The sequence below is a fragment of the Oryzias latipes genome, chromosome 24, assembly GCF_002234675.1.
Source record: "Oryzias latipes chromosome 24, ASM223467v1".
NCBI classification, from domain to species: Eukaryota; Metazoa; Chordata; class Actinopteri; order Beloniformes; family Adrianichthyidae; genus Oryzias; species Oryzias latipes.
In genome coordinates, this window is record NC_019882.2 from 4,377,859 (window position 1) to 4,402,253 (window position 24,395).

At 37.5% G+C, this 24,395-nt stretch overlaps 1 protein-coding gene across 12 annotated transcripts; it reads left to right on the forward strand.

Annotated features, from left to right (window-relative positions):
• The first annotated feature begins 495 nt into the window (after positions 1-495).
• LOC101171376 (spore wall protein 2) lies at positions 496-24,144 on the forward strand. Of its 12 annotated transcripts, none has more exons than XM_023952744.1 (32): positions 496-778; positions 5,695-5,907; positions 6,251-6,301; positions 7,065-7,187; positions 7,272-7,298; positions 7,695-7,745; positions 8,090-8,116; positions 8,506-10,464; positions 10,556-10,666; positions 11,599-11,787; positions 11,864-11,920; positions 12,301-12,339; positions 12,504-12,545; positions 12,644-12,709; positions 12,801-12,836; positions 12,919-12,966; positions 13,354-13,407; positions 13,502-13,549; positions 13,634-13,924; positions 14,041-14,088; positions 14,180-14,218; positions 14,587-14,637; positions 15,855-15,902; positions 16,012-16,053; positions 16,174-16,290; positions 16,375-16,410; positions 17,487-17,525; positions 17,605-17,631; positions 17,797-17,820; positions 18,372-18,398; positions 20,625-20,669; positions 20,738-24,144. In XM_023952744.1, exons 1-32 carry the CDS (start codon positions 760-762, stop codon positions 20,887-20,889), a joined length of 4,146 nt encoding a protein of 1,381 aa, XP_023808512.1. In that variant the 5' UTR covers positions 496-759; the 3' UTR covers positions 20,890-24,144. The 12 variants fall into 12 exon arrangements, 11 of the variants coding, with proteins under 11 accessions (XP_023808512.1, XP_023808511.1, XP_023808513.1 ...); XM_023952743.1 differs by having other exon boundaries at positions 499-778; positions 10,550-10,666; XM_023952745.1 differs by lacking the exon at positions 17,797-17,820 and having other exon boundaries at positions 499-778; positions 10,550-10,666; positions 18,369-18,398.
• Positions 24,145-24,395: the final 251 nt, after the last annotated feature.

A 24,395-nucleotide genomic window follows, 5' to 3' on the forward strand; every position in this document is an offset into this window, starting at 1 on the left:
TAATTGAAAATGACTTAATACTTCTATTCAACCATATTTTTGTTGGTCTTGTTTGCACAAAAGAATACAAAACTTTCTTTTTCAGCCATCCTGCTGCACGTTCTGCTCTCCACCTGATCTTCACAGACGGGGGGAGTCAGGAAGAGATGTTGGAGGGGAGCTAGTTGGGTTGGCATGCTGAGGTCACGCCTCTGGCCTTAAAAGGAGAAGCAGAATGCCAGTAGCAGAGAACCACTCTAAAAATAAATCTGGGGTTTAGCTTCCGAAACAGGACGTTAGTGCCTAAAAAGGTCTAGATCCAATCCGTGGAACCAAGATGAAGGTAGAAATACCTCAAATCCAAACAATTATAATACATTTTATTCAGTATTAGATCATATTCCACATAGGGACTATGCCACTGTACTGACTGGCCTGCTAAAGTTACCTTCAATCTGTCTTCCCTCTCTCGCACCCGTCAGCCTCCTGTCCCTCCTAGTTGATCTAATTTTGTCTGAGCAGAAAAAGGGGGGGCTTCTCTGTCTACAGTCCCAACCAGGCATAGGGCAGAGACCCCCCCGGCTACCCAAACTTGGTCTCTTCAGGTTCATCCACTGCAAAACTTTGACTCTGGAAGGGAGTTTCCACACGTTTAATGTTGGATTGGTTGTCATACAGTTGGATTAAACTATTCTTTGGAGTGAAAAAATCCACATTGTCTCTTTTCATGGACATTAATCTGGATTAAGACTTTACTGCTGGACAGGAAACTTCAGGAGTATGACTGAAGGCCATGAAGGTAAAGATTTAATGTTTAAGTTTCATTAAATCCACAGTAAATTATGTATTTGCACACGATTTTATTAGAAAGTTATGGTTTATTGTTTGCAGACTGCTCAAAGCTGCATTATTAAATGATCCATGCTTAACGTTACTTTATCCTGAATAGTCTATTTTGGTCTGAACCTCTTAACATCTTTTTGGAAGTGCTGTTTGTCATTTAAGTTGTGATTCATGCCCTTTTTATTGTAGAATTATTGTCTTAAAATATTTTCCATTGGTCTTTATAAACATATGACCAGTTTGTGTCCAATGCTGGGGAAAAGTACTGAGCTAGATCACTTTGAGACTGTTAGGAGAGGAAAACTTGCATATATCCCAACATTATAAAGGGTAACAAAGTATTTGAGCCAACAATGATGTCAACCCCCCGCCAGAGGTGAGGCTGGTCCCCGACCTGTGATGCTGCATTTGGCTGGCTATTCAGCTATTCACAGAGAGGGAGGTCCCAAATATTAGTGTTTCCAACAACTAACATTTTGTTTTCATGCTCAGCCTATTTCCTGTTGTCTATCTCCGTCAGATAGGGGGTGGGAGGTGGATAAGGGGAGGGGGGTTGTGCGTAGGTCTGGGGAGGGGGCTCTATTTAACTTTTCATGATCGTTTCTTTCTTTTTTTAAATTTTGTTTGGTCTTAATGTAAAGCACTTTGTGCCATGTTTTTTTTTAAAGGAACAGTGTCATATAAATGAAGTTTGATTTGATTTAATTCAAGCAGATTGTCAGAAAGTGTCTAAATGAGGTTTGAAAAGCATCACTTCCTCATGAAGGGATGCTGACTCCCATTAAAGAGGGGGACTATGAGCTGATCCCAGAATGACACACAGAAAGCCAAAACCACTGTTGCGTGAACGTTAACAAGTTTTAAACAAATGACAAATTTCAAAAGAATCACAAAAATCACAGGTTTACTGTCTAAACTGCTTTCCTCCAGCAGCTCAGACTGCCAGCTCTGCTCTAGTAAACGTCCTGTAAAGTCGTTGCAGTTCAACCAGAACGATGCTGATCTGGTCCTGACCAAAAGCAGGAAGCAGGACCACTCAGGTCGCTCTGTTGACAGACTTTTTTTTTTTTTTTTTTAAACTCTGCTTCTTCACACATTCCTCCATAGCAAATAGCAGTCTTTGACAAACCAGGTTTGAAGAAGCTTTGGAACAGACCTTCAAGTATAGACTAAACAGCTTTCAGTGTCATGCAGACAAACTTCCACTCTAACATTAAAATCCAAACAAAAACCGTTTTTCTTAGCTTAATGTGAAAACTGATTTTTTTTTTTCTTTTTTCATCTTTTAATGTGGTTTTAACCCTGAATTACCCATGGGGTCAAATTTGGATTTGGGGGTTTTGGGAATTGGTTTGTTTCAAGGAATAAACACAATAATTGAACCAAATAGAAGACCAAAAACAGAATAGATACATCACATTTAGTTTAATTAGTCATACATTTATTGAAAAATATATAAAAAATGCATATATGTGCATGTAAATATTCAGTTTCAATTACTATTAATCATAAATACACTAATTAGCACTTATGCATAAAGTACATGGCACATTTAAACCCTTAAATATTAAGTCTATCAAAAAGAGTTTAATTGTTTGCTTTAAAAGGAGAGAGAGGAAGTAAACTTATCCCATAAGTTTTACCTCTTTTATGCTGTAGTTAACTTTTGAAAAAGCTGCAACAGCTCAAACTGGGCGATCCACTTTTTAGATTCCTTCTTCAAATCCATTCAATAATATTTTGTGCGCACTCAATTCTAATTTGAAGGGACCGTTTATTATCTTTTTTCTATATGTCATGTTTATCTGTTTCCCTAAGTTTATACTTTACCACCACAAGTGCAGTACATTACAAAAATACATAAGTATTTATAAAATTAAATGACAAATATGAAGTACATATTGATTTTGAAAGAAGGCACACCCTCATCTCAGACATCTTTATTACAGATCCAGAATCAAAATTTTAGTGTAAATTTGGCTTTTTTTAAATTCATCAATGTTTTTTTTTATGTATTTATTTTGGGCTACTGTTAATTACTGCTACCCAAAATGATCAAAGAAAAACTGTCTAACTTGATTTGTTTAGAGAGAAAACTGTTCTTAGGTTCTGGGTTAAAATTAATCTTAACTAATAAAATATTTGTGATTTTAATGTTTCAGTTGTGATTCTATTGTTTAAGTTGTGATTTTCATCATATATTTGTTTACTTGCCATTTTCTGTAAGGGACTTGCACTAAATTATGCTGTTAAAATTAACCTGTTTTGCAAAGATGTACAAATTCGACTAATCAAATAAAATTGCATGCAAAACACAGATTTATCAGCATAAACTTTTTATTGGAAAATGATCAAAATGTTCTTTTTCTTTGTTTACTCTCACAATCCAGTTAATAAATAAGTGTAACAGAACTTTCGTGTGCTTCGACCGGTTTGCGTGCAAACAATCTTAATCAGGCCTCCGGACAGATGCCAAACCTTGAGGTTACTTTGACCTTTGGGAACCAGTCAGTAAACCATTCAGTAAAGGGCAAGTTGTCCTTTTTTTTGTTGGGAATAAGTTATTGTCCCTAGAATCTCAGAGCTTTTTTCCTTAGTGAGGACAGAAGGAGAATCCCGGATGAAGTACTGAAGTTAGCAGAGTAGCAAACTTATCAGTGTCAAAGCATCTTTACTTTGAACTTTCGTGCTCTTAATCTTGTATATTAGATGTAAAAATGCTCTTCTTGAAAAATGTTTGGACGCTCCAAATTGAGTAGATCTGATCATATTTACATGTAACCTGTGAGCTTTGCCAATCTGACATAAAAATTAGTCCTAAAATCACCGGAAACAGATAACATGCTGAAGCCTCTTTGTATAGTCCCGCCTTCTGCTTCATGATTTTAGTTTTATTTTACGGCAGTCTGCATGATTGGACTGCAGATTTTATACTTCAGACAGATTGGTTAGAATCTCGGGTGCATATGCAGAGTATCACGAGTGTGTGTGGCTGTGTTTTTAAAGGCCGGCTAAGCTGTTTGAGTCAGCAGGAAAGGGGGTAACTATACTGTAGCTGCCAGCACAAGCTGAAGAGATCGGACAGGTGGTCTGATCTCCTCTGGCAGAGCTACAGCAACAGTAGAAACGAGACCGTTTCTTTTTTATGGGAAGGAGGATCCACACACAATCATTGATTATCTATAGAAACGCTTCTCACACAACGGGACTCCTCTGTGGTCATGCTCTTTGAACATGGATGGACAAAAAAAAAACTTTGAAGAACGAAGTACAGCCTCAGTTTAGATCAACCCATGAAGGGAAATCAAATGGACCTTTATTTATAAGTTATCTATAAGACCACGTACTTTCCATAATGAAAAGAATTCAATATAAAAGCAAAAACAAAGACCTTCACACAAACAAGTAAAGAATTCAACTGTTAATTGTGTACAACAAAAGATGAAGCAAAATCAAATGCATGTTGTCTATTTTACAACAAATTGGGCAAAATTTGCAGAAAAGTGTGTAATTTGTTTTCCCCAATTATTAAAGCCCTTGTGCTATCTTAGATGACCCCACCCTTAAATTGACGTGTTATTCCTACCATGACAAAGGTGGATAAAGGTGGAAAGATTTCATGTAATCCATGGACACCAGTGAAGATCACAAATCATTGAAGAAAAAAGGTTCAGCGCACTGTCTAGTGGGTCTAGATGACCCAACTCCCAATGTTAAAGTGCCTAGGATAGCACAAGGGTTACACAACCACTTCTACCTAAGACCATACTTTTTAAAAATTTAAACTGCTGAAGTTTTATACATTCACAACAGGTCAGCAATTTGGGGGAATTTTGCTAAAAATAAAGTGGGGTAAAGTACAAAAAAATAAAAATAAAATAAACATGTGTATAGTAGAAAATAATAAGAATTGATTCTTTTTTCTGAAAATAAAAAACATCCGTTTCCCTAATGAGAGCCAGTAAAACAGTGTAAAGCATGGTGGTAGAAGGGAGATCATGTGGGCCTGGCAGCCTCCACTACCTGCTTACTCTTCAAAAATATCTAAAAATTAAAGAAAGAATGCTAATTTTAAGAAGAAAATCACTAGAAAGTACTAAAATGATCTGCCCATGCAGCAGGCCATTAAGCATTCAAAAAAGGGAAAATGAGCTGAAAAACTAACTGTTAGTTATTTCAAATTGAATGTTCTTCCTACCCAATAACATGCCTTTTTTCTTGCTAGTTGCTTGCAAATAGTTTGTATATTTTGAGTTTTTATGGAAAATAATTGTAGTTTATTTTGATTATAACGACAAAAACTAGTATGATAAGTTGAAATTACTCTTTATTTTTAAATCAATTGTAAAAATCTTAGTAAAAAAATATTAGTAAAGGTTGACCCATCTTAATAAATCTTTACAAATATCTAAAACTAGCACTTATTCTTAAAACATAAATCCCAAAAAACAACAATGGACATTTACTGAACTTAAAATTCTTAAAATTGAACCAAAAATTAGAGAGGAATTTGAGTTTTTTTGAGTCTTAAATCAAGTTTTTCTATTGTCAAGAGTGTACCGCAAAAGGATTTTGACTCATTTTCATAATAATGTACTTATTTTTAGCCCTTAACGAGACAAAACATACTCAACTGTGCTGATTTTGAGAAAAGCTTGGAAAGGTGTAGAGCAAAGATGAGTTAAAACAACTTCTTGAATTTCTAATAACAAGGTTTAAACCTTTTCAAGTGTCAATTAGTTTGGTAGCCCATCACTGAGCGTAAAGCCTTGTGACAGAAGCAGGTGATGTGGAAATTACAATAATGTTTTTGTGAGGTTTTCTGAAGGGTCATTTTCTGCATAATAAGACTCGTTTCTCTTCGTTGTGTAGTTCGGTCGTCAGTGACCACCACCATGGTCATCGACAGTAAAAACGGAGAAGCTGGTACACCTTCCGGACGGATGTCAAAGAAAACCTTTACAGATGACCTCCACTCCACTTTCAGCTCCCCGCTGGCCTGGATCTTGGTTTTAGCACTGCTCATCACTTGGACATGTGTCTTTGTCATTATGTTTGATCTCATGGACTATAAAACTATTTCAGGTACAATACGAACAGTTTAAGTTGCTTTTTGTTTCTTTTCCTTTAAAACATGTTTGGTTTTCAGCAGCAATTTTCTTTTACAGCTTTCCCTTTAATTCTTATTTCAAACATAATAATCCATCTCATATTTTAATGCAAAACTAACGGATTATGTTTTTTTCATAAGATCACTGAAGATTTATTTCATTTTTTTCCTTTTCCTTAAACATTTTTTTAATAGTTTCGGACATTTAATACTTATTTGGTTGATTTTAATCCTTAATTTTGTCAGTAAAAGCTTCCCTTTCCCTCTCTGTAATGCCTTAACCTGTTTGCATCATCCAACTGTTTCTCACCCAACCAGATCATCCACCTTCTGGCATCAGGAAAGTTTGGAAGGATCCGGGGCGTCGAGGCAAGCCCCCCCCCATCTGCTACTAACTGTAGACCCACCTAACAATTATAATCCCCTAACATCTTAAAAACTCTAAACTGTCTCATGCAGCTTTGTGTGTTGCTTCATGCTTTATAGCATTTAAAAGTACTGGAGGTAGTATTCCAGTGATATGGGCTGGGCAGCAAACTTTTATTTTGAAGTTCAAATACCCCGTAAACCCGTCAAGAGCACCTTTGCTTCTAATCAGATTCTGAAGGTTCTGGGGTTTTTGAACTTGAGCTTGACTGAGTTTAGCATCGCCGGGAGCAGCCGATCCTCAACAGGATGATGAAATCCATCAAGGTGGCACTGAAATCTCCATCTTTGTGTTTAAACAAGATGCGCAAAGCTGGGCAAGTTTTACTTTCAGTGAGCACAGAATTCACTTGATATGGAATAAAATTTTTGACAAAACTTTTTTTTTATCAATTGAAACACTGCAGTCTATAATTAAACTTTGAATTATCAGTACAGCAAGAGGAAACACCTGCACAGCCTATGCAGAACCAACAAACAGAATGATTCCATTTTAATAAAAAGGGTGTGTTGGAAATGTTTTTTATGCTTTTGAACAACACTTTTACGGTGCTTTAGGTGATCAAATTGGAGGGTGGATTCAAATGTTTGGATGCTCACGCTTTTATTTTGAAAGGATATGGGCTCTTTAACCCTTTCATGCTATATGTCACCAATTCACAATAAAATTCAGGATTCCACCTAATTTAGCATCATCTGCTCCCAGGAGGCATCAATAAAATCAGCTCTGACCCCATGAAGGTGGTGAATGATGCTGTGGAGGAATCATCAAACGTTTTCACTGCGATCATAAACTTTGGGGCCAGCCTGATCGCTCCCGAAGAAGAAGGTATCCCTAAAAACCTTGTGTTTGTTTTTTTCTTCCTAAAGTTTGAAATTCCTGCATTTTAACTAGTCTCTCTATCTTCTCTAGGAACTATATATGCAGTTCGGAAAAAAGGTTGGTTTCATCTCACTTTTATTTTCTCTTGTTTTAGCTCTGAAATAAGATTTAAAGAAAAGCATGTTTTTTTTTTAAATCTGGTGATGTTCAGTTGCTGTCTTTTTTTTTTTCTGCAAAAGCACGACCCTAAAAAGAATCCGCTATAGATATAAAGATAATTTATGCTGCAATTGTGGTGATTTGATTTTGCACTAGAAAAGATTTTGCACTAGAAAAGATGACCACTTATGGAGCACTTAATTTAAGTCTTTCTAAAGCCTTATAATATTAGAAACAAAAACACCTTCAGGACTAAATTGTGTTTAGTTTGTATGTTTAATAAAAGTTCATTCAGGGAGTGAATTTAAAAGATTCAAACAGATTTTATGATTGAATCTGTGAACCATTTCAAAGACACAAGTTGGTTGGAGGAGGAAGAAGAGTTGAAGAGTTGGAAAGGAAAAGGTATTCAATTTGTTTTATCTCTAGAAATTAATTTAAAATTAACAAACAAGGCTTTGTCCCCATCCTCCAGATAACTGCCAACTAAGCTCATAGCAAGAAATAATTATCATTCTTGAAAAATACTAGTTAAAGTGTTGTATTAGATTGTTTTGCTTTTTGCTAGAAAGTCTGATGCATTTTCTTTCTCAAAAATGTTTTGTTCTGTGTGTCTGTTTTCACACTGCTAATCGCTTCTTCCCATGTTTAAAAACTAAATGTGTTCTGTGTTTAGTTTTGTACATTTTGCCTTTCATTTTTGCTACCCAGTTTTTGTTTAAAAGTTCTTTTTGTCTTGCTTTGTCCAGGAGAATTTCTGCCACCAAGAAGTAAAGGTTTGTATTTGGGAAAAGCTTCCTTTTTTCGACACATCTGAGCTGGAAAAAAAAAAACGGGTACAAAACTAATAAAGCCGAGACAAACACTAGATTTAGTTGTATCGGCTTTGTGTACTTATATATAAAACACACTAAACTTTAAGACAAAATTCCAATCAAGAATTCAAACATTGACTTTTTAGATGAATGTTTTACGCATCCATCCATTTTCCAAACCCGTTAAATTGGGGTCGGTGGGTTGCTGGAGCCTATCCCAGTTAGTGTCGGGTGAAGGCAGAATGAAATGTTAATTCCACAAGGTTAAAAAATAAAAATGTTTTGAACTTTTTCTTAAATTCAATTTTTTGTTTTCTTTATTTTTTATCTTTAATTCACTTTTCTTGCAGTTTTAGAAATGCAAATTCAGAAGGAAGTGACAGATGTGGAAGAGGAGGAGGAGGAAGAAGAGGATGAGGAGGAGTTAGTAAAAGAGGAGGGTGAGGAAGACGATGATGATGAGTATGAAGAATATGATGAAGAGGAGTTTGCTGAAGAATATGAAGATTATTATGGTGAAGATGCAGAAGCAGAAGAAGAGGAGGAGGAGGAAGGCGAGGAGGATGAAGAAGAAGAGGAGTGGGAAGGAGAGGAAGAAGAATTAGAGGAGGAAGAAGTAGATGAGGATGAAGATGGAGCTGAAGACGAAGGGGAAGAAGTAGTAGATGAGGATGAAGAAGGAATTGAAGAGGAGGAGGAAGGGGAGGAAGAAAAAGTAGTAGATGGAGATGAAGAAGAGGAGGAAGAAGGGGAGGTGGAGGAAGTAGGAGAAGAGGATGAAGAAGGAGCTGAAGAAGAGGAAGAAGGGGAGGCAGAAGAAGTAGTAGAAGAGGATGAGGAAGGAACTGAAGAGGAGGAGGAAGGGGAGGAAGAAGAAGTAGTAGATGGAGATGAAGGAGATGAAGAAGAGGAAGAAGAAGGGGAGGTGGAGGAAGATGGAGAAGAGGATGAAGAAGGAGCTGAAGAAGAGGAAGAAGGAGAGGTGGAAGAAGGAGAAAACATGGAAACTGAGGAGGATGGGGATGAAGAGGAGGAGCAAGGTGGAGTCAGCGAGGAAGATATTGTGGAAGAGGGGGAGGAAGAGGAGTTAGAGAAAATGGAAGAGGAAGATAAAGAAGCGAAGGAAGACAAAGATGAAAAATTGCAAGAAGACATCACAGAGGATGAAGATGACAAGGATATAGAAGAGGACAAAGCAGTTGAACCGCCTGCTGATGAAGACATGGGTGAGGTGGAAGCAGAGGAAGCAGATGAAGATGACGAGGCACCTGCAACTGCAGATCAAGTAGAAGACAAAGATGAGGCGGAACCTGAACCAAAGCCTGAGGATAAAGACGAGGATGATTTAGAAGAGGAAGCAGCTGATGAAGACGAGAACAAAGATGAAAAAATGTCTGAGGCAGAGGAGGAAGATGAGGCTGTAGCCACAGATGAGCCAGTTGAAGAAGAAGAAGAAGAGTCCTCTGAGGAAGTTTCCCCTGAACCTGTTTTCACGTCAGAGGATGAAGAGTTTGCTCTGTCCATGGATTCTGAAGCTGAGGCACTTGATGATCTGAAAGAGAGTGATGAAGACCTAACTCTGTCTGATGAAGGAGATACAACTGGTGATGAAGAAGTTTTCGACTCTTCAGATGTCAGTGAATCGTTACTTCTTTCAAGTGATGAAGAGGAAGGAAAAGATGAGAGTTCAGATGAGGATGTTCCAACATCTGACAGTGATGATTTACCTGCAGACACTGACGATGACTTGAGTCTTGATCTTCCTCCTCTTGTGATCGATAGCGAGGATGAAGAAGAGGATGATCTTAAACCTCTTGGTGAGGAAGATCTTCCTCCTTTACCTCCAATCAAAAATGATGATGAAAGAGATGAAGAAGATCTGAAATTCACAGACGATGATTTGGACCAATCCGAGGAAGATGACTCCATCGCAACCTCTGAGCATTTTGCTGATGATGAAGAAGAAGAGGAAGACATTGAGGATGAAGATTTTGACGAAGACGTCCTTGTAACAGTAGACGAAAAGAACAAGGATGAACCTGAGGATGACGACGACCACGATGAGGAGGAATCCATCATCCCCTTGTCGTCAGCTTCAGATAGTGGAGTTTTAGGTGATGAAGATGAGAAAGATGACATCTCCATAAAGCTTGATGAAGGCTTCAGTGGGGACTTATCAACAAGTGATGACTATGAATCACAGGACGAAAATGAGGAGGAAGAGGAGGACGAAGAGTTCAAAGAATCTTACAGTGATGAGGAGGAACTAAGTGAAGATGAAGAAGAGGATGATAACATCTTGTTGGCAGGTACAGCATCGATGATCTTTACATCACAGCAGTCAAATATCAAAGGATTGTTGGTGCACAAAAAAGCTGTTTTGTGTCTTTGAAGCTGCGGCTGCAGCAGCCCTCCCTCACCAGGAGGAGGCACCAAAGACCGATGAAGCTGAGGGTGGAGAGGAGCTCACACAGGATGAGGATGAAGACGAGCTGGTGGAGGCAGAAACAGGTGGGTGAAACACAATGGAGTCCACGTTCTTGTCTGCCTGTAAGAATGTTTTAAACTGTTGTCCAGCGTTGCCAGATAGAGTCATGGTTTTCCAGCCCGAAAATGTCCAAAATGTCTTTTTTTTCACCTACATAAAGAACAATCAAAAAAATGGGATAGATGAATCAAATCAGCTGAGGTAACTAAAAAGAAATTGATGCAAAAACAAGAGTAAAAATCCTCCCGAAAACGTATAATTGCATTAATCAAACATATAATCTAATGTTTCTTTATGATTATCACAAAAAGCACAGGTGATTTCCGGCCTGCCTCACCTTTTGTCTTGTCAGTGCAGCTTTATGTCAAACACTAAACAAACAATAGACAAACGTGAAACCTATTAAATAGAAAGTAAGGACGTGAAATATAAATGTATGGAAAAAAATGAATAAAGCGTCACATCATCAGCATATGCTGAATACACTAAAGGCACACACACAAGCAATTTTGCATGGAATTGCGCAATCTTGCTTCACTTTGCACTCTTCAATGTAACAGAAAGTACTCAAAATACAGAGAATATATTCTATATATATATAATATATATTTATGAGTATAAAAATGAATAGAATCGTACCTATAAATGGCATTTGTATAACAGATAAGAGGACGCATATTTACTTTATGATTAATAGCTGCATCTCATAACGACAGGTGCCTCCCCAGACTGTTTGTCCCTGGTTGAAATGTATTTTTTTATGAGGAACTAACCTCAAATCCATCCAAATTATGGTCACCCATCCAAAGCTAAGTCCAAATCCAAACCGCTCAATCTGGCAACCATCTTGACCATCTAAGATCATTTTTGTAACCATTTTAATCAATGAAACTTTGGCAAGGGGTTTAGTTTCTAAAGCATTCTGAGTTCATTCAAATGCTACTTGGCTCATCAGATTCCAGCCAGCTGGATGAGGAAGATGAGGAGGAAGAAGTTGGAGAAACCAAGGCAGATTCCAAAGTGCATGAACAGGAGGATAAGGAAGAGGAAGATGACGAAGACAACGAAGAAGAAAGAGCAACAGTGAATGTGATGAAACCTTTGCCTGAGGTGGAAGACGAAGCAGCGGAACCTGAACCTGGAGGTCCGAACCAAAGAAAGAGAGTGTTTGTTCTGTCAGGTTTAGTGTGTAATTTAAATTTATTTGTTTCTGATTTCAGAGTGTCCCTGTTTGCACTCCGCAAAGAGCAAAGAACCTCCTAGCGGAAAAAGCAAAGGTTAGTGGGACGTTTTTACTTTACCACACTTATTGTTAACATGTTGTTCACATGAAAACATCAGAACTGTCATCACGGGCCGGTTAAACACAACAAACCTTCTGTTTGTTCTGACAAACTGTAAACATTATAACAGAATATTAACTAATAGCAATTTTACTTTGCTGTGTTTTTTTTTTACAAACATAAGTACATAAAATACATTAAAAAATACCTAAAAACCTAGAAGACATTAAAAAAAATTCCACAAATTATGAATTTGTGGCCGAACATTTGTCTCTCATGGCCACAAATTGACATTAAATGAGCATTTTGTGCTACCTTATGCCATAACTGACAGTTTTTAAAAATTGATCAGTTTTAATATTTTTTAATTTTAGGTGCTCCCAGGAGGGTTTCCGCTTTGAGAAGGAGAAAAGGTAAATCTAAGTTTAATGTAAAAGGGCCAAATAAAAGCTGTCTAACCTAGCAAAAGAAAAAGCCAAAGTAGTTTTTCTTAAAATGAAAATGTACTCAACCTTGTTCAGTGAGATGAATCCAGATGCATAAATTGTCTTTTAACTTCTTGAGTTTTTGCTTTAAGGTCTGGAGTCTGTGAGCCCTGTTGAAAAACTCCAAAAACAAGGTGAGCCTGACAACACTGTTACGTTTTTCATGAACAGTTCATCACTTTTCATATTTTTATTTTTACTATTGATGATTATCTTCTCACATTATGTATAGGTCTTCCCAGAATTGCAGATCTGGACTCGAAACCTAAGCGGGTCAGACTTGCACCTCTTCTCAAAGGTGAAGCACAAAACTTCCAATCATTAAGCAGAGGATTTAGAAAGTGACTGATAATATGACAAACTCTAACTTTCCTTTTTTGTCCTTATAGCCAAATTAAAACAGAAGAGCAAGGCTGCAAAGAAAGGTAATAGATTAAGATTTTTTGTTTTAGCATTTCAATGTATAATTCAAATCCATTTTAATAATCTGATTATATTTATATTCAGAAAAAGAGACCAAAAAGCAGGAACACCTCACTGAATCTGCACCTGAAGGTATGAAATTGTGTCTTTTTGATTGTGATTGTAAACCAAAGGTTTTTATCCTCATCACTGTTGCCTAAGTAACAGATGTAGTGATAAAAAAAAATAAAGATCATATTTTCTTTTAAGCAAATCCAAAATAAAACTGCAACACTTTGTCTTTTTAATAAGAAAAAAATGGAAAAGAAGAAAAATGTCCTATTTAGTTGTATTCCACACCTTTAAAATAAAATGTTTTTGCTGAAGAAAATATAAATTTTCAAATATTCTAATCAATAAAATAGCATTTCAGTTGCTCCTGCTTAATTTTTAATGTTTGTTTATTATATTCTTAACATATTTTCTTTAATCCACATAACCTACATGAAGGTGAAAAAGTTCCTTGTTTTTTTCCTCCAGTTGGTCCATGCAGACCTGCACCAGTTTACTGCCCCTCCCCTGCAGGCTGGTATGGTAAGCAACCAAGATTTTAATCAAATGTTTTGCGGCAATGTATATGTGGGCACATAAACATTTGCATTATTCTGAAGGGTCTTTTCTTTTTCAGTTCATCACATAGTAACAGATAATCCATACCCTCCTCCGACGGTGTCAGGTAATCACCGGTGCCAGATGTCTTCAAATTATTCCGTTTTATAGATTTTTTATACTTTTGCAATAATTGTTTTCATATTTTTAGCTCCATCTGCTCCGGTTGTGACGGTCCATCCTGGAGGTCCACCACACCCACCGGTTTATCACCAACAATCTCCTCCGCCCCTGATGCAGCCTCTGTATGCTCCATATCAACCATATCCACCTCTGTATCAGCCGGTGGCACCGCCTCCACAAGAGGTGGTGGATCCGGTTCAGCCAATCCAGCCCGAGGAGCCGGAGGCTCCAGAACACAAGGAAGCAGTCCAACCGGAGGTCCAGACTACAGCTCCTGCTCCACCTGATGTTCCAGCTGCACCTCCAGCTCCACCTCAAGGTGCATTGATTTTTTCTTTATCCTCTTGATTCTGTGAGTTTGTCACAGATTTAATGATATATTTAATACCAGAAAATAATGAATTGAAAACAACAACATAAACTTTCTCCTTTAAGAACCAGAGACTGTTGTGGAAGAAGATAAATCAGCCCCTACCAAGAAAGGTAAAGACTATTAACTGAGTTTATTTGCATAAACCAGTATTTTTCTGTGAAATACACTCATTAGCAGTAATTCCCTTATTGTCACTTTCAGCTACAAAGAAAAAAGTCAAGGCCGCTGATTCAGTGAAAGGTACTGAATGCTTTGCCTAACAGGCTAAATGCTTAATTAAACAGATAACTGCTTCCTGTAACTACAAGCAGCAGCATTAAACACTGATACATGGCGACACAAAGAGCTATGGGTGCATTCACTGAAAAAAAATGAAGTCTGCACGAATGTACAAACATAATTATCTGTTTTAGCTGGATCTTTTGGTGTTTCAAGCCCATAAATGTTCAGGGGAAAAAGACCATGCAGATGAATTTTAGTTGTAAACATTGAATTCTTAGAGGCTCGTGCACCTCATCTATCAATGAATGGGTTAATAATATTAGATTAAGTCTTGCTAAGAGGTAAAGTTTTCACCTTTGCACATCTGCCCTTTCATTTTCTTGCAGAGCTGACTGCTAAAAAGGAAAAACCAAAAAGTAAAGCAGTGACTAAAAAAGGTAAGCAATGTTTTACCTGATCTAAACTTTCTGACGAAAGCCTCTCCTGGAGGTGGAAGTCCAGGAAAAACTAAATAAAATCGACATATCTACATATCTTTACAACTACAGGGAAGCATAAAAGATGTTAAAGAAAAACAAGAAAACTGCAAAAATTGCTAGAAGATACATCTGTAGAATGAAGACACAAATATAAATATTATTATTTCAAAGGAAATTCATGGGGAATAAGACCACATTTTAAATGAATTAATAAAGCAGGAAGCTTTTTACGTGCTTTTTGTCATTGTTGGGCTAATTTAAATACAATACATGAATGAACAATATCATTATATTGAGCTGAAATTCTAATTAAGATACTGCTTTTTGGGCACATTTTCAGTGTAAAATGAAGTTGAACTTCCTATTTACTCATCTTTTTGTTTTTACGTTTCCTGACAACTATTTTTGTTTTCCTGGTTCCACTGATGGGAATATAAGGTCTGTACGCTTATCAGATGTCAGGAAAGAAGGAAAACAAACATTGGCTTAACCCTTGTGGTATCCTAGGCACTTTAACATTGGAAGTTGGGTCATCTAGACCCACTAGACAGTGCGCTGAACCTTTTTTCTTCAATGATTTGTGATCTTCACTGGTGTCCATGGATTACATGAAATCTTTCCACCTTTATCCACCTTTGTCATGGTAGGGAGAACACGTCAATGTAAGGGTGGGGTCATCTAAGATAGCACAAGGGTTAAAATGACGTGTAAGGAAGCACTAAAAACAAATGTATGCTGATCTCATGATACGTTTTTACTTTTCGCTTATGTTTTTCTTGTCTTTTGTATGGCAAAGAATGCTTAAAGCTGACTTGATCTTTGTCATTATGGTTTAGGGGATTAATAGGATTGGACCTTGGAAGGTCTGCTTAATCATCTCCTAAAGTAATTATCTAAGTTGACCCACGGGTGGGACGATTACAAAGACAACAGAATGACGGTTAAAACAAAACTCTAGGACATATTCTTTGTTTTTCTTTTTATTATTTTTTCTAATTTGCTGCCTTTTCAAAGAACAGTTTGAATTTTCTGGAGTAGACAGTAATGAAGCCTTTTCAGCATCTCATGAAATGACTAACCTCGCCTCTTTTGACATAAAAAAAAGGACCTTTTGGTTTGGCATGAATTGTAAGCTACTCAAGCTGTTAATCATAGGTCTTTTCTCATTATGTCAGGGCCTGCAGCTGCAACACAGAAACGGAAATCAACATCTGCAAAGACAGGTAACACCCGCTGACAAGGATCAATTAGCATGGATCAAGTGATCAATCACATCAAGGACAAGAGAGCTGATTGGAAACTAATTGTGCTTCTCCCTCACTGATGGAGCAGCAGCTGTCAAGCGCAAAGTCAAAGCATCTGCAGAGAAGAAAGGTAAAATTCTGGCTTTATGATCGTTGTTGCTAGCTTCTCTCACTCAGCTTCTACTCATTTTATGCTGGTGTCAAATGTTAGATCTCTATTATTAAATGAGACATTTACTATTCTGAGCAGATCCCGATCCAAAAGTACGTCCCCTGCGGTACAGATACAAAAGACTTCAAGATGAAAAGAGGGCGAATGTGACGTCTAGCATCAGAAAAGAATCACCTGTCAGGTCATCTAAATCAGGTAACCGATCATCTAATAATGCAATTCAGTTTTAGCATCCAGGAAACTGTAGTTTCTGTTTGGTGATGTGTTTTTTGATTACAGGGAAGCCAAGGCTAAGATTGCAGCCACAAAAGAAAAGTGAGTTATTTTTCTTTAGCTTACTTATTTTTTTCATTGTGTGCATTGTAGAGTTTTCCAGTGAGAAGGGTTTGAGATCTTGCTTTGTGTTTTGGGGAAAGGACACATTTTCCTTTAAGGAAGTGGTGGACATGTAGGTTTTGGAACCATCTAAAGCGATGATTAACTTTTCTTATAGTTCTGTTTTACTTTTTTGTGTGCAATTTTATTTTTTTTAATATTTTTTATTGTTTTAAAGCGCATTGTGCTCGGAATCCTGATTGGCGGTTGACCTTGTCAATCAATCTCCTCTGTGCCATATCTTCTGTGCAGAATCCGTTCACTCGACCAAGTTTGCATAAATCTTCAATTGCGTTCAGATCTTTGTTTTCATTTCATAACACTTTTTCTACAAAGGTTTGAACTTTGCGGGTTTAAATGTCTTTAAGCTCATTTGAGAATTCTTGATTCAAATAACTCATGAGGCCTGAAATGAGGCATTTTGATTGGTGTGGCCTAAGAAACAAAAAGGAGCTGAATAAACTCTGGTCTTTGTCCAATGCTTTTCCCGTCCTGCTGTCTTTTCTTGTGACCAAAATAGTCTGTAAGGCAACAAACCTGGTAGTAAAAAGGGTTCTGCTTCAAACCATGCTATCCAGATCTGAGCTGAACTGATCAGCCTGGGTTTAAATTTATTTGCTTTTTTGTCGTGGTGGTGAATTGCTGGTTTTGATAAATGTGCAGCACCTGTAGTCCTCTGCTTCACAACAGAAGTGTACAAGAACCTTTGGGATTTGGAAAGCTGCACAGTCATTAAAAAGAAAACAATTAAAGCCAAAGATTTAATTTCTGAGTTTAGAATAGTTAATGTCAAACACACAGATGTGATTCATGTTGTGTTATGTTTAACAGATTAACAACAAGAAATCCTCAAATGAAGTCTAAACAAACAAGCTGCTTTATGCGTATTCATTATTTTAGCAGACAGTTTCAATGCTGCATAACATCGAAGAAAAAGAATCCTACAGAACCACTAAATTAACTCTGTGATTATCCAGGACTGACAACCTGCAATAAAGATGTCTTCTCTTCCACAGCTGCAAAGGCTGAAAGGAAACCTGTCAAACAAGCTGAAGGTAGGGACTTAGAAAAGTGAAGCACACACGTTCACATGACAGGGATAAATTTCCCTTTTCTCCTTTTTTGAAATTGTAGACAAAGAGAAGCATCCACCGCAAATAAGTAAGTCTGATGCATGCTGGATCTTCATGCTCCGTTTATTCCCAAAAAAAAGTTTAATATTTTTGTGCTCTTGAGCTGTGCAGTCACCCCATCACTGACAAACGAGGCTTTATTAAGTGCTGCTTTTCGTGACTATGACGCTGTATATATGCTTATTGTTAATAGTGAATGGAAAAAGACCTTCTTCCTGTAAGTCCTGAGGTTTCCTGAATCATTTTCACCACATTTGCACCGTTTAACTCCGCATGAATGAAGAGACATTATGTAATGTCAAATTTGATTTTTTTTCCCATACTTTATTGAGTTAGAGGAGCTAAAACGTTGTTCTTTTGAGATTTCTAATGCAATAATAACACTTATCTGAACAGTTTTTCTTGTTATTCTGTGGATCATGTCACCTTTATGACTGCAACGACACTTTTTCTAAAGGCCACGTCACACAGCCACTAATTACATTCTAAGCATTTTCACGTACGAAATTTCGGTCTTTTGTGATACGTGCGTAATATGCATTATTTGTTTTTGGTCGGTTGAGAATGAATCACTTTACATGTATTTTGTTTATACGCAATTATTATGTCAATCCCAAGCAATTGTGCGCAATCTGCATACGCAAATTCCACATGTTCACACACGGTTCATGTTCTGTGTTGGCTTGACGTATGACCAATTTTAATTGACAATGTGCACAAAATGTACACAGCGGCTCTATGACACGGACTTAATATCTGACTCAGCAGATCCAGTTTCTGAGGTTTACCCAAAAGGTGGGCTTTATTTTCTGCTTCAGCACTAAAATGTCACCTTATTCCAGCTTGATTTTGGTTTGTGGAGCTCATAACAAGAAAACCAGAATGAGAAAAAGTGTTGGTGTTTTTATTGTGTGAACGGGGTAAAATAAAATCACTGTTGGCATGAAAGGCAAAGCTTCTTCAAAAAGTCTTTTTTTGGTGAAAAAACTGCATGAGAAACACAGTCTAACTATCTGAAATGCTTATACTATGGGATTACATGAAGCATAATGAACTAATAGGTAGTTATAGCCTGACTAGTATGAGAGAGAAAGAAGATCCTCCAGTCGACTGAAAATTGTGTTTTTGGTGTTTTTAACATGTTCTTGTGGCATTTTCCTGATGACCCAAAATGCATTTCTGTGTATTTCTTTATTCAAAATCGCTGTGAATCAGGAGCAGACGAATAGATGAAAAAGATTGTATTTGTCACTTAGAAAATACGGTGAGGGGGCACAAGCTTTGTTTGTTTTCCTCATCTGAGCATTTGGATCCAATACAGCTCGCCATTTTTGTTGCATTGGTGATGGTAGGTTGGGGTTGTGAAGGACTGTAAGCTAGCGGGAGAGCGTGAAAAGTTGAAAGAGATGGGCGCTAGGAAGGGGGCGGGGTTTCTCTGCCCCAATGGTCCCCCCACAACTTAGAGCAGGGGTCGGGAACCTTTTTGGCCAAGAGAGCCATAAACGCCACATATTTTTAAATGTAATTTCGAAAGAGCCATACATTAATGTAGTGTCCCTTTACCACACTGAGACTTAACCTCTTTTAAGGTTCTTTATTCTGGTTACTGCAGACCCCTAACAAACGCCGTACAATTAACTCAGCAACTCCTAAGTCTCTCCCGCCGAGACGAGAGCGCTTCTCCCAACTTTATGTTCACCTGCTCCTGCTCCAGCCCTCCCATTTCCCTTATTCGGCCCATAGCTGAACCCCATTGGTCCAAACTCCCTAACAACAGGCTGAGCGACAGATCTGAGGGCCAATCAGATCTCTGCTTGATCGATGCGTTCCATGAACTCCAGAACTTTTAACGCGGCCCAACAGCCAAGTTAAACTCAGTCCGCGACAATATGTTTAAAACTAAATATTCAAGTGAATGTGTGCATTTGATGCAATTCAACACTTTTAAAGTACAATAAGTCTGTGGATTCTTTTTAATGACATTGTTATGCTGTTGCTAATAAATGATGAGTATTTCTCGTAGTAGTTTTGCTGATGGTCTAGTCTGGGCAATACGTGGTGAGTTTCTGCTTCGTGCAGGCGTTGAGACTTTAAACGGGATCTTAGGTCTGAATGTTCTGTAGATGTGAGAAAGACATGGCAGCAAACACACACTCACACGCTGCAGTGAGTGACGGGCAGCAGGTTTTACGTTTTTACAATCCCTGCGCGATTCACCTGCTGCCGGTCCCCCCCCCCCCCCCCCCACCCTCTGCCTTCTTCCTCACACATCCCGTCTCCGCAACTGCGCACTCTTTCTCAGAGACGGGAGCGCGCAGTTTTAGGCACGGCAGTTCACAGGTTTCCAGATGGTACAAACTCTGTGAAATAATAAATAATAGTAAACTGAGAGTGCTGGCGCAGATTTTTCTCTCCAAGCACCGCTACTACTGCGCGCCTCTGGGATCGCATCGCGCCCGAGAAGGACTGGTCTAATGAAAAAAAAAAGGATAATTAAACATTTGTCTGCGAGCCACATGTGACCATCAAAAGAGCCATATATGGCTCGCGAGCCATAGGTTCCCGACCCCTGACTTAGAGGCTCATTTCTAACGATCTCCTTTTAGCCCCACCACCAGGGGGGTGGGGCTAAAAACGGCCTAATCATAATTAAAAGACCACTAGGAAAACTTTGAAAATAGGATTACTCAAAATAAGTTGTTTCTACTGCGAGGTGTGATTAAAGAAAGTTTTTTAAAAATATCAAAATATGAAGGGACAGATAAATCTTGAAGGGTGTTTAATTATTAAGTTTGAAATTTAAATAAATCTAAACATGATTCTTAAATAAATTAATTTAAACATATTTATCTCTCTTTTTTTGCATGGAATCTCTTTTGTATAAACGTTTTGAAGGTTGTTCCTTATATTTCTTTGGATTTTTAAAGAATTTTTATCAGGGGGGGTGTGTGTTTTAATTTTTTTGTACTTCTCTCTAAATGACATTTTATAATATTATTAAACTGCATGTGTTCTCTGTAGAAGACGTCAAGGCTGAAGACAATGTTACAGAAAAGAAGAAATCAGGTAAACGCTCCTGAAACATGACCGAATACTTTGGGGAAAAATCATAACGACTGTGTTGTGTCTTTCAGGCCAGAAATTCTTTCAGTGCATCTACGTTCCGGGTAAAAGTGTCCAGTATCCTCTCCGACCCTTCACGCCTGCCATGTCGCCCGCCATGCTTTCCCCTGCCATCAGGTCCATGCTGGAGCAGCAGAGAGCAGCTCGGGCAGCGGGACAGTAGGGGGGAACCTGAATCCTCATGGCAGAACAGTCTGAAGGGAAAAGAGTGAACAGCTTCTGGTCTTTATTTATTGATGTAATTAATTAGCGGTTGAGCTCTGGGGGTTTCTGTTACTCCTGGTTTTTGTCTTACATGTTTACCACTTTGTGAACACTCCTTTTATTCTAAAGGTATTTGTAATGTATATATTGTGATTTATGTAGGGTTAGAAGTTCTCCTTTATCCAGATGAGCAACGAGACGCTGTGGTTCACACATCAGTCTCCCTGTTGTTTAAACTGACACCCGCTATTACTCACCGTGACCTGCTTGTCAGTTAAAGCTGTAAACTCTCCATCATCTTTTAGAGAAAGTTCAATGAAATGATGCGACAAGAGTAGAGGCATAACAACATCGCAAACGTGCATTTCATTACACACCTAAAAGGTGGATTTATTCTAGAAAAATGAGACTGAGAGTTTCAGGGCTAATCAAACTGGTTTTTGAATGTACTCAGATTACTTTTGTTTATTGGGTTTACAAACCCTAGAAGAACCGCACAATACAACTCTGATGCGACCAACTCCGTTTTGGGATGTTTTTGGGCACCTGTCGCTTCTGCTCATCACCAGCTTAGTAATCAAATGCTCACATTTTCATTGACATCCTGATTTAGTAATACAATTGCCTCACTGGTGCTAGATGACTTGTACAGCATGTGTGGGCCTGTTGGGTTTTATCCTTCTCTATGTTTCCATTTGGATGAGCCACAATAATTGTGTTCTCTTTGACCTTACTTTTGAATTGCTTGGCCAGATGCATGAAGTTCTGTTGATTTATGAGGATTGCCATTTCAAGATTTACTGAACTTTACACAGTGGAAACACCAATTTGTGTAATTTTGCTATTATCTGATCTTTGAACAGTCATTTGTAAACTTGAACCACAGAAATGAGGAGCGGCTGTTCTTTTGAAGGTTTGAGAACAATTTTAAGCGGAAAAATCTTTTCAATCATCAGAAATGTTAACACCATGAGAATGCATGACTGCTGCTAGATGAAGGAGCTGAAATGTATCATCATTTCTGAGTGATAACTGCTTTTTTTTCTTATTTTGGATTCATTTTGATGGCTTGTATAGATGTAAGTTCTTGAAAAAGACAATATTGTTGCAGATATTTGTCAGATTATTTCATGATTACGATGCTTGATCTCTGAATCATTTATTCTGAGGCTTTTTTTAATTTTAGCAAGTCCAAATGGTGTCAGAGTGCATTACAGTTGTGTTAGGACAAGTTACATGGCAACCTGCAGAGTTAAGGAACATGTTTGGGGAAAGACAGCCGATATCAGGGTCACAGGTTCAATATCCTGTGAATCTAGAGTTTCTCCCTTGTTAGCGGATCTAAGACTGACCAACGGTGAAATGGAAGGAAAGCTCAAGTCTTTAAGGCCATGTCAAACAGCCACTACGTACATTTTGTGCATTTTCCATGTGTGAAGTCTTTCGTGATACATGCATGATAAACGTAATTCATAACAGTTTTTTGTGCTCGTCATTCACTGATCTTAACGTGAATCCGGTTTTGAGCTGTTCAAGATTTTTAGTCAATAGAGAATTACACAGTTTGACGTAGTTTATAAGCAATTATTATGTAAACCTTGCACAATTTTGCTTGATTTTTGCAAGATGCATGCAAAAATTTGTGACGGTTCCTTGTATGTCCATCTAACTTTTCAAGCATGTACCACCAATGTATGACTTTTATATGACGCATACGGCGCATAGGTCACATTGAAATTACTTTTGCTATGGTCCGGTTGAATACTGGATTCTGATAGGCTGCTGGGTGTGGATTAAAATGTGATAAACCACAGTGATAATGCACACCTAAAAAATAATTTCTAAATCAAAATGTTCTATATCACTGCGCTGGCTGCTTTAAAACAAACTTTTGCTTCATCATCTGGACAAAAACAAGCGGGACTGAACTGATGCTTTATTTGTGCCGATCAGCATATATATCGCTTTCTTTGCCTCTACAGTCAAGGTTGGTGCCACACCACAAACAAAATAGTCTGCTTTATGTGAAAAAAAGCTATCTAAACCGAAAGAATATCAAGAATAAAGAACTAAAAACTGATTGTATATTTATTTATTTATGAGTGAACATGGTATAAGCAGGATAATGGCTGCACTTCGATTCAGGCTTCATTGGCGTGCATTATTTCTGATTCTGCACGTCGTCTGCCATTATTCCTTACGTAATTGACGCACGAATCACTAATGAGTTGCTTATAAGCTGCGCAATAATCACACAAGGTTTTTTTTCTACGTTGATTTACGTGTTCTTTGCATGTTTTTTGGTACTTCTTCCGTAGCTCAAACGTGGTTCATTCGCTATAAATCTGTGAAAATTTCACGTAAAGACAACTACTTCTCACTTTTTCAAGGTTTATGTGCGTATGACCAATTTTCATCCGTGCAACATGTGCAAAATGTACGCAGTGTGACATGGCCTTTACTTTGGGGAGCTTCTGCTACAAAAGCCAGTGGATATTAAAGTTTGTGAATGTAATGAAAAGTGTTTTTGAAAAAAGTTGAATATGTACTTTACTCATGTTAATTCAGAGCATGAAAACAATTTTTTAAACTTTTGATAGCCTTAGTAAGTTTGAAATACCTGGTTGATGAGCATAAGGAAAAAGAATCACTTTATAAGTTTTATAAGGATGTCATACATTAAAAAAAAATTTCCCCTGACTGAATTGTTTTTCTGTCAGTCAGAAATGTGTCAGTTCTTTTTAATCAATGTAATCAAGACTTTGACGAGGAATTTGTTTTCGCTGAAAATGCGTTTAACAGAAACGATGTGAAAATGTTCAATTTTATGAGGAAATATTTTAATTTGTAAATAACTTTTTTGTTTTGTGCATGAAAATGTGATTGAAACTTTAGTTGGTTTTCAGCGGCTGACTTTAACTTTGATTCCACAGTCAGATTTAGAATGTCACTGGAAACTATTGGTCAGATTCTGTCGAGGTCAGGGTCAGTCGCCTGTCACATGTTACAGTAAAATGAGTTATACATCACAGATTTGTCTGATAAATCACTTGATGAGTCAATCTTTGGGACTGAGTTTTATTCTGAAACAGAAATGACGTGAAAAGTGACTAATCAGACTGATAAAAGTGTCACTTTATGAAAGACAAGATGGTAAAATATGTAAAGTCTGTTCTCATGAAGGCTTTGGGTTGAATAAATATGTGCGGAAACACTTGTGTGGGTCTCACTGTGTTCATTAGAGGATATGTTTGTTTACACATACCTGATGCTTAGATTTTAATTTAACAAAATGATGGGAATTTCCTTAATCATAATGGATAAGAAACGATTAAAAAAAACTTGCGATTAAATGCAGAATTCAAAGATTCAAATTTTTAGTCTTTTAATCTGACTACTACTTTTTTTATTTATCTTTTTTTTATTAGTGACAAGACTTGAGTCTTTTACCAGCTACAAAAAAGT

Bases quoted from the DNA above. Each gene is read 5' to 3' on its own strand.
- LOC101171376 (XM_023952743.1), top strand. The intron at 12,837-12,918 runs GTAATAGATTAA...ATTTATATTCAG, and splicing joins GAGCAAGGCTGCAAAGAAAG to AAAAAGAGACCAAAAAGCAG. The intron at 17,821-18,371 runs GTAAGTCCTGAG...CTGACTCAGCAG, and splicing joins TGGAAAAAGACCTTCTTCCT to ATCCAGTTTCTGAGGTTTAC.